Source organism: Melanerpes formicivorus, unplaced genomic scaffold, assembly GCF_026170545.1.
Source record: "Melanerpes formicivorus ecotype bairdi unplaced genomic scaffold, bMelFor1.0.p_v2 SCAF_12, whole genome shotgun sequence".
In the NCBI taxonomy this organism is placed as follows: Eukaryota; Metazoa; Chordata; class Aves; order Piciformes; family Picidae; genus Melanerpes; species Melanerpes formicivorus.
Window position 1 is genome coordinate 1,244,913 of NW_027142364.1, and position 15,825 is coordinate 1,260,737.

The 15,825-nt window shown below is 55.2% G+C and overlaps 1 protein-coding gene across 1 annotated transcript; it reads right to left on the reverse strand.

Moving 5' to 3' along the window:
- Positions 1-1,812: 1,812 nt before the first annotated feature.
- Positions 1,813-14,714, reverse strand: LOC137444339 (arylacetamide deacetylase-like). Its single transcript, XM_068144901.1, has 5 exons — positions 14,299-14,714; positions 9,628-9,850; positions 8,349-8,418; positions 6,988-7,159; positions 1,813-5,604 (listed from the first exon to the last, which is right to left on the reverse strand). Exons 1-5 carry the CDS (start codon positions 14,434-14,436, stop codon positions 4,996-4,998), a joined length of 1,212 nt encoding a protein of 403 aa, XP_068001002.1. The 5' UTR covers positions 14,437-14,714; the 3' UTR covers positions 1,813-4,995.
- Between the last annotated feature and the right edge of the window lie 1,111 nt (positions 14,715-15,825).

A 15,825-nucleotide genomic window follows, 5' to 3' on the forward strand; every position in this document is an offset into this window, starting at 1 on the left:
CTGTGATTCTGGGACTCTCAGTGTTTACCTGCGGACACAATTCCCAGCACTGCCCATCCTGTGGGGATTGGGCACCAACCCAGCTGGTGTGAACAGGCCCAGGCAGGACAGGGGCTTCTCAAAACCACCACTTAGAAGGAGCTGTGTTTGCCCCTGGTCAGAAATGAAAGCTCCTGGAAACCCCAAGTTTGGGCAGCAGAGCTGAGGCGCAGTGCCAGCCCCTGGAAGCCAACATTCCATGTGCCTCCTTGTGAGAGCGTGAGGAGAAGGAGGGAGAAGCTGCAGGTCAGGTGTGGATGGCTGCAGGAAACTTGTCATGAGCTGGGGGAAGGGAAAAAAAAACAAGCTAAGGAAACTCAACTGCTAAATGCCAAGATCAGCCTTCAGCCCCCACAGTGCTGTGGATCACAGAATCAACCAGGTTGGAAAAGACCTCAGAGATCATCAAGTCCAAACTGTCACCCAACACCTCAGGGCAACTAAACCATGGCTCCAAGTGCCACATCCAATCCTTTTGTGAACACCTCCAGGGATGGTGACTCCACCACCTCCCTGGGCAGCACATCCCAATGGCCAATCTCTCTTGTTGGGAAGAACTTTCTCCTCACCTCCAGCCTAAACCTCCCCTGGCACAGGTTGAGACTGCGTCCTCTTGTTCTGCTGCTGGCTGCCTGGGAGAAGAGACCAACCCCCACCTGGCTACAACCTCCCTTCAGGGAGTTGGAGAGAGCAAGAAGGTCTCCCCAGAGATAACCAGCACAAGCAGGTATTCAGCATCATCCTCCTCAGCGACTTACTCAAGAATTCAGCTTCTGAGTATTACCAGCCTGAAGAAACAATAAATTCAAGAAGACAAAGCAGAAAGCAAACAGCTGCTGGAGCTGCTCCTTAGTCCAGCAGTGCTGAGGCTGCCCCTGGAGCTGCTCACCCATTTACAAGAGCTAGGAGTTTCTCCTGGGAGGATGAAATGGGGAAGAGAAGCTTCCATCTGCTCAGAGATGAGGGTTTTGTACTTCCTGACAGCTAAAGCAACCAGAGACCAGCTAAGGGAATATCTTGGGGTTTCCATGATGCTCCCAAGCAAGCCTCACACAGTTTCCATGATGTTCCCAAACAAGCCTCACACTGCTGCCATGCTCCCAAGCCAGCCTCACATGGTTTCCATGATGCTCCCAAGCCAGCCTCACGTGGTTTCCATGATGTTCCCAAGCAAGCCTCACACTGCTTCCATGCTCCCAAGCCAGCCTCACATGGTTTCCATGCTCCCAAGCCAGCCTCACGTGGTTTCCATGATGCTCCCAAGCCAGCCTCACATGGTTTCCATGCTCCCAAGCCAGCCTCACACTGCTGCCATGATGCTCCCAAGCCAGCCTCACACTGCTGCCATGCTCCCAAGCCAGCCTCACACTGCTGCCATGATGCTCCCAAGCCAGCCTCACACTGCTGCCATGATGCTCCCAAGCCAGCCTCACACTGCTGCCATGCTCCCAAGCCAGCCTCACACTGCTGCCACGATGCTCCCAAGCCAGCCTCACACTGCTGCCACGCTCCCAAGCCAGCCTCGCACTGCTGTCTCTGGCATTCCTCAGCCAAGCTGCTCTGCTCCCACATTTAACCCTGCAGCTCCCAGGCAATCTGAGCCAAGCCTGCCCTAAGTCTGCTCCAGCTGCAGGTCGATGTTGTGCTGCCAGAGTCACCCCGGGGGGGCTTCAGCAGCACCCCCAGGGCTTTAAAGCAGAAATGCCACGGGAGTCAGGCACAGCTTGTTGTCATTAAACACCCATTAGTCAGTTTATATTAGACAGAGGCCTATTAAATGAGTCATGCATAATTAAGGGTTCATTAGGATGTATTTGCATATGATTGATTGGAACAAGTCGTTAAGGCTGACCTTGACAGGTGCTGCCTCCCTGCTGCATGGAAACTTCAGCCTGGAGCCTTCCTCCTCCTCCTCCTGCTCCCAGCAGACCAGCAGGAGGGAGATGGAGAAGGGAGAGACCTAATTTAGGCTCTGCCCACCAGAAGCCCCCAGGCTGGTAGTGCTGGGGCTCCGTCCCCACAAACCGTTGATGCTTCTCTGCAGTACCCCAGGCACTGCATCCAGAACGTTCAGCTGGGGGATGTGCACAAAGCAAGGCACAGCAAATGTGGGGCTTACAAAATACAAAGGGCAGCAGAGGGCTGGGGAATAATCAGGATTGGTTTGGTTGGGAAAGCCCTTTAAGATCAGGGAGGCCAACCATTAACCCAGCACCAAACCATGGACCTCAGCACCACATCTCCACGCCTTTGAAACCCTCCTAGGGTTGGAGGCTCCCCCACTGCCCTGAGCAAGCTGTTCTAGAGCTTGACAAGCTTTTGGGGATGGAAAAAAGTCTTAACCAAGTCTTTCCCTGCAGTTTGTGTGGAAGAAAAAGCAGCCTGTGACATTTGAAGAGAGGATCGCTCTCAGCCATCAGCTCAGTCCCCTGGCAGCATGGACATGATCCTCATGCTGTATAGGAAGTCATAGCAAAGGTCTTACTGAAGCAAATTTCTTACTGAAGCAGGAATTTCCATGTGGACATGATCCCAAGGAAGTCAAAGCAGAGGTCTTGCTGAAGCACATCCCAGCCCCCTGCTTCCTGAGGAACACTGAGCTGCTGTTGGTTAATTCCAAACGAGGGAGACACAGAACTCCAGCTGAGTTGCTGACCAGGGTCAGGCTTCACCAAGAATTCCATCAATGCACCAGCAGCAGTAAGCCAACAAGGCCCCAGCCCTGGAGATACTCAAGGTGAGGCTGGGCAGGGCTCTGGGCAACTTGATCTAGTAGAGGATGTCCCTGCTGACTGCAGAGGGGTTGGACTCTGGATGAGCTTTGGAGGTCCCTTCCAACCCAGACCATTCTATCATCCATTTCCCTAGCTTTGGTCCTGCTGGTTGACTGCAGCCAGCTGGTTGCTCCTTGCCAGCAGAGGGGACCCCCAGGTGACACAAAGCACATGGCACTGCAGAGAGGACACCTTTAATTTGTTCAGCCAGCACAACCAGGATGAGAGCCAGCAACCCACTCCCTGCACCCTCTCCCACCACCTCCACAGCCTGCACACACACAGGGGCACAGCCTCAGGATTGCTGAGGATCTTCTGTGCCTAATTCCAAAGCGGGGTGCTCCAAGGGCATCTTCCTGCTGGCTGTGACCAGTGGAAAGCCAGCAGCCAGCACATTCAGGCCCCACTGCCAGAGGACTTTAGTTTCTTGGCCAGGGCTATAAAGCTCCTCAGCTGGTTTTGGTTTAAAAAATAACTACTGGATGATTTCAGGATGATTAGAACAGGCAATACACAACTTGTTTGATAAGCAGGGCAGTGCTGTTGGAAGGCTAGGAGCTCCCCAGCCTTCCTGTGTCTGAGGAGCACCCAGTGCTGTCTGTTCCACTGTCTCTCCTTCTGGGACAGGGGTTCAAGAAAAGACTTACAGAGCAAGAAGGATGCTTTAGAACAACCAAGCAAGCAAAAGATACCCAAACCCCCAAACACCTGTGCTGTCACAGCCATCCCACTCCACTTCCAGATGGCTTCTCTCCAGCTGTGCTGGAGGGAGATGACAGCAGAAGCCCAGCCCAGGCACCACTGGGTACCTTCTCCAGCTGCCCCACAGGTTGTGCAGCTGGGTCCCTGCACCTCTGCTTGCCTAATGGCAGCAGTGGGACCTCACCAGCACATCCCATGGGAGAAGGGACTGCAACAGAGGGAACAGGGCCACCAAGCATGTGCATGACAGTGAGCTTGTCCATTTGCAGCAGCCTGAGGCAGGAACACATTGCAAGAGGGAGAAACACAGCAACAGACAAAAGACATCCAGTCCCACACTGTGCCAGCTCGGGGCTGGGCACAGCAAGCCTTCTGGGCTTGACCAGGAAAGAAGTCCTAGCATGTTCAGACAATGAGCTTGTCCACTTGCAGCAGACTGAGCAGGAAAACCTTGCAAGAGGGAGAAACAGCAACAGACACAAGACATCCAGTCCCAGACACTGTGCCAGCTGGGGGCTGGGCACAGCAACACTTCTGGGCTTGACCAGAAGTCCCAGGGCAGCCCTGATGGTCTGTGGGGCTCTGAGCTCACACAACAGCACTGGAGGAAAACTTGGGTTAGGATCAGACAGGTTTTTCCTGACAGAGAGGATGCAGAAATGCTGCAGCCTGGACACCCCCTGGGGCAGCACCCAAAGCCCACACCTCCCACAGCTCCTCCTCTCCTCACAGCACCCAGGCACTGATACAGGCTGGGCAGGGATTGGCTGGAGAGCAGCCCTGAAGAAAAGGACCTGGGGGTGCTGGGGGAGGAGAAGCTCAACAGGAGCCAGCAGTGAGCACTGGCAGCCCAGAGAGCCAAGCAGAGCCTGGGCTGCAGCAAGAGAAGTGTGGCCAGCAGGGCCAGGGAGGGGATTCTGCCCCTCTGCTCCACTCTGCTGAGACCACAGCTGGAGCTCTGGGTCCAGTTCTGGAGCCTCTGTGCCAGGAAGGATCTGGAGGTGCTGGAAGGTGTCCAGAGGAGGGCCACGAGGATGAGCAGAGGGCTGGAGCTGCTCTGCTGTGAGGACAGACTGAGGGAGTTGGAGTTGTGAAGTCTGGAGAGGAGAAGGCTCCGAGGAGACCTCATTGTGGCCTTCCAGTGTCTGGAGGGGGCTCCAAGAAAGCTGGGGAGGGACTTTTGAGGGTCTCAGGGAGTGATAGGACTGGGGGGGAATGAATCCAAGCTAGAGGAGGGGAGATTTAGATTAGAGGTTAGGAAGAAGTTGTTCCCCATGAGGGTGGTGAGAGCCTGGCACAGGTTGCCCAGGGAGGTGGTGGAAGCCTCATCCCTGAAGGTTTTTAAGGCCAGGCAACCTGCTGTGGTGTGAGGTGTCCCTTTCCATGGCAGGGGGGTTGGGATGATCCTTGAGGTCCCTTCCAACCCTGACAATTCCATGGCTCTTCAAGCCAGGACCTCCTGCAGCAACCCCTCCCCAGCTCACAAGTTCTCATCCAACCACTCAATGTAGCTGTTCAGCAGCCTGTGCCCCACCGCCAGCTCCACCGGGCTGAAGACGAACATCATGGCCCCGTGGAAGGCCTCTGGGAAGTGGTGGTGGGCGAGGGGCACCCCTGCTGCCCGCAGGCGGGCGGCGTACATCAGCCCGTCGTCGCGCAGCACGTCGTGCCCGCAGGTCAGCAGGTAGGTGAGGGGCAGCCGGCGCAGCTGGGCATCGCCGGCCAGCAGCGGCGCCGCCCGCGCCTCCAGGAAGCCCGGGTACAGCTGGGCCAGCCTGGGGCTGCCGAAGGTGGGCGTGGGGTAAGGGTAACCCTTCCTCGTCTCGGCTGGCAGCAGGCTGCTCCAGTTGAGCAGCTGCAGCAGGTGGCCGGAGCTGGCCGGGACGTGCCGGTTGGAGGCCATGGCGTCCCGCAGGGATGCGTCGGCGGTGAAGTACTCGCTCCAGAACCTGACCATGAGGGACCTGGACAGGAGGGGGTCGTCCTTGTTCTCTTGATAAGAAGGGGTGTTCAAGTCCAGGTCTTGCAGAGCAGGGTAAATCAAGGCTTGGAGTTTCAGCTTGGTTTTGACCTCAGGGTCCTCCATCAGCTGGAGAAGAAATGAGTACAAGAAGTCAGCTAAAGAGTGTCACAGAACACAGAAGTGACCAGGTTGGAAAAGGTCTTTGAGATCATCAAGTCCAGTGTTGGTTCTCTCAGCCTGACAAAAGTCCTTGACACAGAGGCATTAAGATGCTCATAGAATCCTAAAATGGTTTGGGTTGGAAGGGACCTCAAGGCTCAGCCAGTTCCAACCCCCCTGCCATGGACAGGGACACCTCACACCACAGCAGGTTGCTCACAGCCACATCCAGCCTGACTGCAAACACCTCCAGGCAGGAGGCTTCCACCACCTCCCTGGGCAACCTGTGCCAGGCTCTCACCACCCTCATGGGGAACAATTTCTTCCTAACATCCAGTCTCAAGCTCCCCTCCTGAAGCTTCAATCCAGTTCCCTAGGAGAGTCCTCCTCATCCCAGGGAGGTGTTGGAAGCCTCATGCCTGGAGGTGTTTGCAGCCAGGCTGGATGTGGCTGTGAGCAGCCTGCTGTAGTGTGAAGTGTCCCTGCCCATGGCAGGGGGGTTGGGTCTGGGTGATCCTTGAGGTCCCTTCCAACCCTGACAGTTGTATGATTCTGCAGACAATTTCTACTCTCACAGCTGAAACCCTGCAGGTTTGAGGCTCCTTGAGACATCTCTCAGAATCCAGAGCTCATCCCTCTGCCTGGGGGTTCGACTCTGAACTGTTAGGACTCAGACAACTGTGATTCTGTGCATTTTAGAGGTGAAAAATAACACATGAGGGGCTGAGCACTGGCATTTCTTGCATGCCACCTTTACTGTCACGCTTCTAGCTTCCCCCTCATTTCCTGCCTTCAGTGCCCACAGCAAATTCCTCACCTTTCCAGGTCAGACGCCCTGCAATCCAAACCTCTCCTCAGGAGAGAAACAACATCAAACCAACCCAAGTGAGGAGTGTGAGAGGCACCAAACCATGCCCTGATCGACCCACCCCACAACCTTTTGTGGTTGTTGGGGAGTTTCCGCTGCTTTTTACACCTCATTAAGGGTCAGCTGTGACATTTCCCTCCTCAAACCTCACTACCCAGAGGTGTTTGAGGAAAGAGTGGGTATCAGGGTCTGGAGGACATCAGAATATCGTAGCATCATTAGGGTTGGAAGGGACCTCAAGGATCATCTAGTTCCAACCCCTCTGCCATGGCCAGGGACACCTCAATGCTGCTTTGATGCCACTCAACGGCTCCTGTTTGCTGGCTTGGACCTCCAGAGCTCCCTGTGACATCCCCCAGGAGGCTTGCTCTGAGCAGAGGTTTTTTATGAGTCTTGGAAATCTCCATGGCATGACCAAAACTAAATGATCTGAGCTATTAAAGCAGCTTGGGTGAGGTTTTTTTGTTGGGTTTCTTTGTTACCTGCTGTGTCACAGCTGCAGCCAAGTTGCCACCTGCGCTGTCTCCTGCCACGCAGACTCGAGCTGGGTCCACCCCATACTGGGAGAGGACCTTGCTCTGCAGGAAGAACTTGGTCACCGAGTATGCATCGTCAAACTGAGCAGGGAAATGGTGCTGGGGTGCCAGCCTGTAGCTGCCAGGGGCAAGCAGAAGGGCTGTTAGGTCCTGCTGTGAGTCAAGAGCAAGAAAGTCAGCATCTCGCCCCCCACCCGCCCAGCCCCAGCTTGGTGACTGGCTGTGTCCAGAGGAATCACAGAATTGTCAAGGTTGGAAGGGACCTCAAGGATCAGCCAGTCCCAACCTCCCTGCCATGGGCAGGGACACCTCACACCACAGCAGGTTGCTCACAGCCACAGCCAGCCTGGCTGCAAACACCTCCAGGCATGAGGCTTCCACCACCTCCCTGGGCAACCTGTGCCAGGCTCTCACCACCCTCATGGGGAAGAACTTCTTCCTAACATCCAAGCTGAATCTCCCCATTGCTAGGGTTTTTATTTTGGCAGCTATCTGTCCACCCTGGAGGGCCAAATATTTTATTACCCACCCAAGCTTGTAAAGCCACATCCCAAAATCACCACCAGCCACAGCTTCCCACTGCAACCCTGACAGGTTTTGCTGGCAGGAGTCACAGAATCAACACTGAGGGCTGGAGGTCAGGAGGCAGGGAACAGGCTCTGCTCAGTTGCACCCTAGGACAGGACGAGGGGCAATGGATATAAACTCCAGCTCAAGAGGTTCCACTTCAACATGAGGAGGAACTTCTTCACTGTGAGGGTGACAGAGCCCTGAAGCAGGCTGCCCAGAGAGGTTTTGAAGTCTCCTTCTCTGGTGACTTTTGAGCCCTATCTGGATGTATTCCTGTGTGATCTACTCTAGGTGCTCCTGCTCTGGCAGGGGGGGTGGACTGGATGAGCTTTGGAGGTCCCTTCCAACCCCTAACATCCTGTGATCATCCAGTCCAACCATCAACCCACCACCACCATGGCCATTAAACCATGTCCCCAGGTGCCACGTTTTCTGGAGCCCTCCAGAGCTGAGGACTCCACCACCTCCGTGGGCAGCCTCTTCCAGTGCCTGACCACTCTTGCAGTAAAGGAATTGCTCCTCATGTCCAACCTAATCCTCCCCTGGTGCAGCTCAAGGCCACTCCCTCTCAACCTATCCCTAGGTACTGAAGAGAAACACATGATCCAAAAGAAGGTTATTCAACAAGGTTGGAAAAGACCTCAGAGATCATCAAGTCCAACTGCAACATTAGCTGACTTGAAATAGCTCCTGTCACTCCAAACCCTCAGCCCACCTAGAAGCAGGATCTCTCTTACTTGACTGACACCACCACAGCATTCAGTCTGTGTGAAGTTGTCCTCGCCTGGTAATCGTAGGATAACAAGCCTGAAATGGAAAGAGGCTCTTGGAACAACCCCACAGAGCACCTGGGAGCAGACAAACACACACACCCCCCCGCCCCCAGGGCATGGTCCTCTTTTCAGCAGCTTTCCAAAACCTCCATCTGCTTTTAGCTGGTGGCATCTCCCACACCAAACTAAGGGCAAGGCTTAAAAGCAGCCATTGAGAGCTCTGTCCTGGGGTTAAGCACTGGAAGTCTTAGGCATAGAGACAGAAAATCCTCCTGGGCCCAGGCAGTCCAGGAGGTGGCCCAGGAAATTGGAGTTTTGTTGTTATTCAGTCCTATAATTCTGATCTCTCTGTCAGCAAGGCCAACTGAATCCTAGAATTGTCAGGGTTGGAAGGGACCTCAAGGATCAGCCAGTTCCAACCATGGGCAGGGACACCTCACACTACAGCAGGCTGCTCACAGCCACATCCAGCCTGCCCTCCAAAATCTCCGGGGATGAGGCTTCCACCACCTCCCTGGGCAACCTGTGCCAGGCTCTCACCACCCTCATGGGGAACAACTTCTTCCTCACAGCCAATCTCAATCTCCCCACTTCTAGTTTTGCTCCATCCCCCCCCCCAGTCCTATCACTCCCTGACACCGGCAAAAGTCCCTCCCCCGCTTTCTTGGAGCCCACTTCAGACACTGGAAGGTCACAACGAGGTCTCCTGGGAGCCTTCTCTTCTCCACACTGCACAACCCCAACTCCCTCAGTCTGTCCTCACAGCAGAGCAGCTCCAGCCCTCTGCTCATCCTTGTGGCCCTCCTCTGGACACCTTCCAGCACCTCCAGATCCTTCCTGGCACAGAGGCTCCAGAACTGGACCCAGAGCTCCAGCTGTGGTCTACAGCAGAGTGGAGCAGAGGGGGAGAATCACCTCCCTTGACCTGTTGGCTGTGCTTCTTTTGATCTCCCTCCTTTTGGCTCTCCAGAGGGAGTCCTCCTCTGGTAACATAGAGGGGGAGCTCTGTTTGGGTCTTCAGAGTCCTGACTAATTGTCCTGTGCAATTTTTGCCTGTTCTTTCCCTCCAATTCAACAAGAACCTCTGTTTTACATCCTTTGGGGAGGAGAATCACTTCTGTCTCTCCCACTCAAGGAGAACCTCTTCATTTCACTTCCTTTGGGGAGCAAATTATTGCTGTCTGCTCTTTAAACAAAGACAATCTCCCATCCAGACCCCTGGCAGTGGTGGGGAAGAGCTCACCTGCATCTCCTAAGCACCATCCTCCTCCATGGAAATAGATCACTGCCCTCCTCAGCCCCCCAGGCTCCTTTCTGGGCACAAAGAGCCGGACAGGGACGCTGCTGAACTGGGTGTCCGTCACGGTGACGTTCTCGTCCGACGTGGCTGCCACGTGCTCAATGCTCATGCCGGCCTTCATCACGTCCATGTAGTGCATCAGACCCAACTGCTCAGCAATGGTAGCCTGCAGGCAAGCAAACAGCACTTCAGACACAGCCCTGGTGGCTCCCCGAGGCAATGTTGCCCCAGGTGATGCCCCAGACCAGGCTGTAAAGCTGCTCCAGAAGTCACCAAGCCAAGCACTGCTGAGCCTTGTCCTGTCACTTGCTCCTTGGAGGGAGAGGCCAACCCCCACCTGGCTCCGTCCTTTCAGGGATGACCTTTCAGGTCACCACCAAACCATGGCCCTCAGTACCACATCTCCACAGCTTTGAAACCCCTCTAGGGATGGGGACTCCACCACTGCCCTGGGCAGATTGTCCCTCATGTCCAACCTAAACCTCCCCTGGTGCAACCTGAGGCCATTGCCTCTCAGCCTTTCACTTGGTTCCCTGGGACCAGAGACCAACCCCCACATGGCTCCAACCTCTTTTCAAGGGCTTGTAGAGAGCCACAAGGTCTCCCCTCAGCCTCCTTTTCTCCAGGCTGAACAACCCCAGGTCCTTCAGCTGCTCCTCACCAGCCCTGTTCTCTGCAGAGCCTTCACCAGGTTAGTTGCCCTTCTCTGGACACCTCAATGTCCTTCTTGGACCTCATCTGAAGGTGACAAACAACTTAAACTCAAAGCAGGTTTGTGTCTGATAAGAAATGAAACAGCCCAGCCTGGAACAGAACCTGTCAGAGGTTTGACTCTCCAAGGGATGCTTTGAACTGCCCAGGAGGAATTTAAACCATGAAAACCTTCACACCTTCATTTGATGATGTTCCTGGGCATCCTGCTCTGGCTGCTCCTGCTTTAGCAGGGGGGTTGGACTGGATGGTCTCCAGAGGTCCCCTCCAGCTCCAGCTGTGGTATTACACCATCACAGTACCATAGTATCTTAGAGGTAGGAAGGAACCTCCAGAGATCATCCAGTCCAACCCCCCTGCCAGAGTAGCATCATCCAGGGTGGTCTGCACAAGAATGCATCCAGGTGGGGTTTGGAAAGTCTCCAGAGAAGGAGACTCCACAACCTCTCTGGGCAGCCTGCTCCAGGGCTCTGGCATCCTCACTGTAAGGAAGTTTCTCCTCTTGTTGAGCTGAAACCTTCTGTGTTCAAGCTTGAACCTGTTTTTTTGTCTCACTACTGTGCACCACTGAGAAGAGCTTGGCCCCCTCCACTTGCCCCCCAGCCCTCAGATATTGATAGACATTGATCAGATCCCTCTCAGCCTTCTCTTCTCCAGACTGAACAGCCCCAGGGCTCTCAGTCTCTCTTCACAGGGGAGATGCTCAAGTCCCCTAAGCATCCTCCTGGCTCTCCCTTGGACTCTCTCCAGCAGGTCTCTGTCTCTCTTAGAATCAGAGAATCAACCAGGCTGGAAAAGACCTCAGAGATCATCAAGTCCAACCTGTTATCTATTACCAAATACCTCCTGACAACTAAACCATGGCTCCAAGTGCCACATCCAAGCCTTCTTTGAACACCTTCAGGGAGAGTGACTCCACCACACCCCTGGGCACCTCCTCCACAGGTGCTGTGTCTAAAACTTAATTGCCAGAGCTTAACAACCAAATCTTGCCTTTGTGATTCCAAGAGATAAAGAAGAACTGAGGAGCCCAAAACTGGACAGAGTATTCCAGGTGTGGAATACCTGGGCAGAGCAGAGGGGGAGCAGAACCTGCTGGCCACACTTTTGGTGATTTGGAGGAGCTATATTAGATAACTTCTAATGCAGGAGTTAGGTTATGGCACTCACCTGGCATTCAGGGGGTGGCACTGGCAATCACACCACCTAACCCTGAAAGGTTTGCTGCTGGTAATTCTGTTCCCTAAATGATGTTTAAATCAACTGTTCAATAACCTTCTACCCAGAACCTCCTTTCTCAGCAGCTAGGAGAAATGGAAACACAGCTCAGACCTTTCAGACAATGTTTGGTGGGGGTTGCCACCACCCTTAAGAGTCATCCCTCTGAAGACCTGGGCCAAGCCATGCTAGGAGCTCTGCCAGACCAGTTTGGGGTGGGGATGAAGCCAAACAGGCAGCAACTGGCACACAGAAAGAAACCACAGGTCCTTGTCACAAGCTCAGTGAGGACAAAGCCAGCCAGAAGCCCTGGTGTGGTGACAGCCACCACCCAGCTGCCAGAGATCTCTCAGCTATATTTGCCCTCAAGATTAGCATCAGAAAAAACAAATCCATGGGTCAAAGGCAGTTCTGCTGCAACTCCACAGGGCTTGTGCAACTCCCCTGTGCTGGGAGGATGCCCTCAGCCTCAGGACTGAGGCTTTCAACACTCCCAGAGCTGCACAATGTCCACATGGGGACATTTCACATGGCAGAAAGCCACGGGTGTCCTGCTTGTGGTTTGGAGGTCGCTATCAGATCAACCAAAAGCATCTCACACCCCCTCTGAAGGCTCTGGCTGGCCCCAAGCTGAGACTGCTGCACGTTACAGGGCAAGAGGAAAAGCAGCTGCTCTGGGCTGTGTTCCTCATGCTTTGGAAAGAGTTTCCCCCAGTCAATTCCTCCATCTTCCACCCAGGAAGCATGGCAGCAAGGACCAATCACAAGAACCAAACAAGCAAAGAGGCACCAGAGAGTCCACAAGCAAACAGCAGCACTCAAAACTCATCCTCCCTTCCTCCTGCGGGCTGCACAGACTTAACACCAGGGGTCTCCTCTGATGGCTCTGGAGACCCAAAGCAGCTTTTGATCTTGTCCAGAAGTGTGATGCTTAGGAGCCCTCCCATGAAAACAGGGACCCTTGCCTCCAGCAGAAGCAAAGCAAAAGCAGCAGCTCCCCGGGACTGCTGCCAGTCACACCCCGGGGGTTGTAACCAAAGCACCACAAAACAGCAACACCCCAGATCCACGCACTGGGAGCACACAGCCTCCATGCCTGCAGCAGCCAAGCCTTCCAGCAGCAGCCCTCATGCTGAACTAGAAACCTCTCCCCAGGCTCCTCACAGCCTCCCTTTGATAGATGTTATGGTGCAGGAAAAACAACCAACCAACCAACAAAAGCCCAGTTCTCAGTGTTTGCAGCCACTCAGAAAGATGTCAGCAACATCAGCTGAAACAAACAAGGGCAGAGATGAAGCTTTTTAGGTTTGGCTTACACTGTTGCAGCCCTCTTGGGATAGCAGGGCTGGGCTCAAAACAACTCCCAGCTCAGTGGAGTTAAGAGCTGGGATCAGTGGAGTTAAGAGGTGGGATCCTGGATGGCAGCAACAAGTTCTTCACCATGAGGGTGGTGGAACCCTGGAACAGGTTGCCTGGGGAGGCGGTTGGGGCCCCAGTCCCTGGAGATATTCAAAGTGGTGCTTGACAGGGCTGTGGGCAACCTGATTTAGAGGAGCCTGTCCCTGCTGACTGGAGACAGGGTTGGACTGGATGAGCTTTGGAGGTCCCTTCCAAGCCAACCCATTCTATGATCTACAGCAGTGTGATGTGTGCAGGGTGTGCAGCCTCTCAGAGCACTTCTACACACTGGCAAAGGCTGCATGGCATGGAAGGAGCAGGAGCTGGGGATGTGTGCACACAGAAGCTGCACAGGAAGGCAGAGAGACTGTGCTGTCAGCAAACATTGCCATGCAACCAGGGCTTGGTATCTCTGCCTCTCCAGGCTGCAACATATGGGCCTGGGCTGCTTTGCTAAGTACCATTTGTTGGGAGGGAAGATTGCAGTTGGAGAGGGGAAGCGGGGTGGGGGGAAGAAAGGGGAAAAGGGGAATAAAAGGGGGAGGAAGGGGGAAAGAAAAGGGGAGGGAAGGCAATTTAAGAAGGTGTATATCTACGTGAAGCTTAGAGAGAGAGCTTCATTTGTACAGGCTGCAGCACTGCCACCCCTCTAAGCTTGGTGTAGGCTTCAAGCTCCTTCTGTCTGCTCCCTAGGAACCCACAGAGGTCTGCGCCGCAGAGCCGCCCTCGTTCCCCTCTCCGCCGCCCAAAGCAACACTTGCGAGGAAGCTGAGGGAAGGACCGGGCGTCGGAGGAGCAGCGCTTTGGATCACGAAGCAGAACAAACTCCGTCCACGCTCACGTCCCTCCACGAACCAACAGCCTCTCGCCCCCCGGTTAACTCCGAGTGCCCTCTCTTGGAGCTTGCACAATCACCTCGTTGCTGAGGTTCTTTACAGCCACAGTTGCGGCGAGACCTGCGGTCAGGTGCTGCTGCCCTTCGATCGGGCACAGTCTCCCTCTATGGCAATAGGTAGGGCACGAAGCTGCCACGGCTCAGCTAACCACAGAGGCACCCACAGCACCTTCTGCTCCGCAGCCAGCTCCTCCCCAGAGCCCCCCTCCCAGAGCAGCTTCTGCCCCACCCCAGAGCATCTCCCGAATCCCCAGAGCAGCCCCCCTCTCCCCCCGTCCCCCAGAGCAGCCCCCCTGTCCCCCCTCCCCCAGAGCAGCCCCCCTCTCCCCCCCGTCCCCCAGAGCAGCCCCCCGCCGTGCCCAGCCCCCCGCCGTGCCCAGCCCCGCACTCACCAGCTGCCCAGCAGCCCTGAAGGGAGCCAAGACCAGCATCATCTTCCAGGGCTCCTCGTAGTCCTCGGGCATGGGGAGGTAGATCCAGTAGGCGAGGAGGGCAGAGGTGAGGCAGAGCAGCCGCAGCTTGGCTCCCATGTCTGCGGGCTCGGCTCCTGCCGGACTGGCCGCGCTGGGTGTCTCTCGCTGACTTTACCAAGCCACAAAGCGGCTCAGGGCAAAGTTAATCCCCTGTTGTGTTTGGGTGCCTGCCAGGTGGCGATTTCTCGGCGGCTCGTCCGGAGCAGAGATTACTTTGTTGTGCAAGGGGAACGCACCGCGTCCCTTCAGCTCGCAGCCCTGAGCCAACACCACCTCAGCCCCGGCTCCAACGCCGAGGGTCCTGCTCGTCCCCAGCACCCCCAGCCACAACGAGACAGCTCCAGAGCAGGGGAAAGAGGGAGACGAAAAACAAGGAACAGAAAGCCAGGGCTGCCCAAGGGGACGCTCAGTGTGAAAAGGATCACAGAGGCACACACAGTAGGGGTTGGAAGGGACCTCTGGCAATCGAGTCCAACCCTCCCCTGCCAGGGAGGGGGCACCTAGAGAAGGTCACACAGGAACACGTCCAGGAGGGTTTGGAATGTCTGCAGAGACGGACATTCCACCACCCCTGCAGGCAGCCTGCTCCAGAGTTCTGTCACCCTTAAACTGAAAGCTGCTCCTCATGGTTGGATGGAAGTCAGGAGCTGCTCCTTCCAAGTGCAGCTGCTCATAGGATCATCACAGGGGGGTAGGGGTTAGAAGGGACCTCCAGAGATCACCCAGTCCAAACCCCCCTGCCAGAGCAGGACCATGGAATCCAGCACAGGTCACACAGGAACACATCCAGATGGGGCTGGAAAGTCTCCAGAGAAGGAAACTCCACAACCTCTCTGGAGAGCCTGCTCCAGGGCTCTGTGACCCTCCCAGTGAAGAAGTTCCACCTCATGTGGAGGTGAAACCTCCTGTTCAGACCCAGCCCCATTTCTGGCAGATCCCAAACTGGATCAGACAGCAACCCAACCCCAGCACCATCCTTCCCCTGGCACTGCAGTCCTGGCACCCTTCACCTTGGACCAACCAGTTGTGCCATAAACAGGTTTAGCAAGAGAGAAAGCAATCAAACAACAACCACCAAAACAAAACCACACCTCATTCTCTTCTGCAGGGCTTCTGGTTAATGTTTGAAAGCTCAAATTTATCTGCTCTCAGGATGGAGACATTTCTGTGCAATCACTTCTGCACAGGGTAGAGTCTGAACAGGCAGTCAACAGTTACACCACAGCACCGCCCTGGCAGCACCCAGGCAGCCCTGGCAGCATCCAGGCAGCCCTGCTTTAGAGATGATCAGGTAAACAGCTCGGTTAAAAGCTGAGCTCTGTGCTGCAGTTGAAGTCTCACCAGCTGCAGTGAAGCCTCCTCACTTGTCCCTCCCACTGAGCAGCCCTCGGGGATGGGAGCATCCTTTGGAGGATGTCATAGAAGACTGAGAGCTGTGGCACCAGC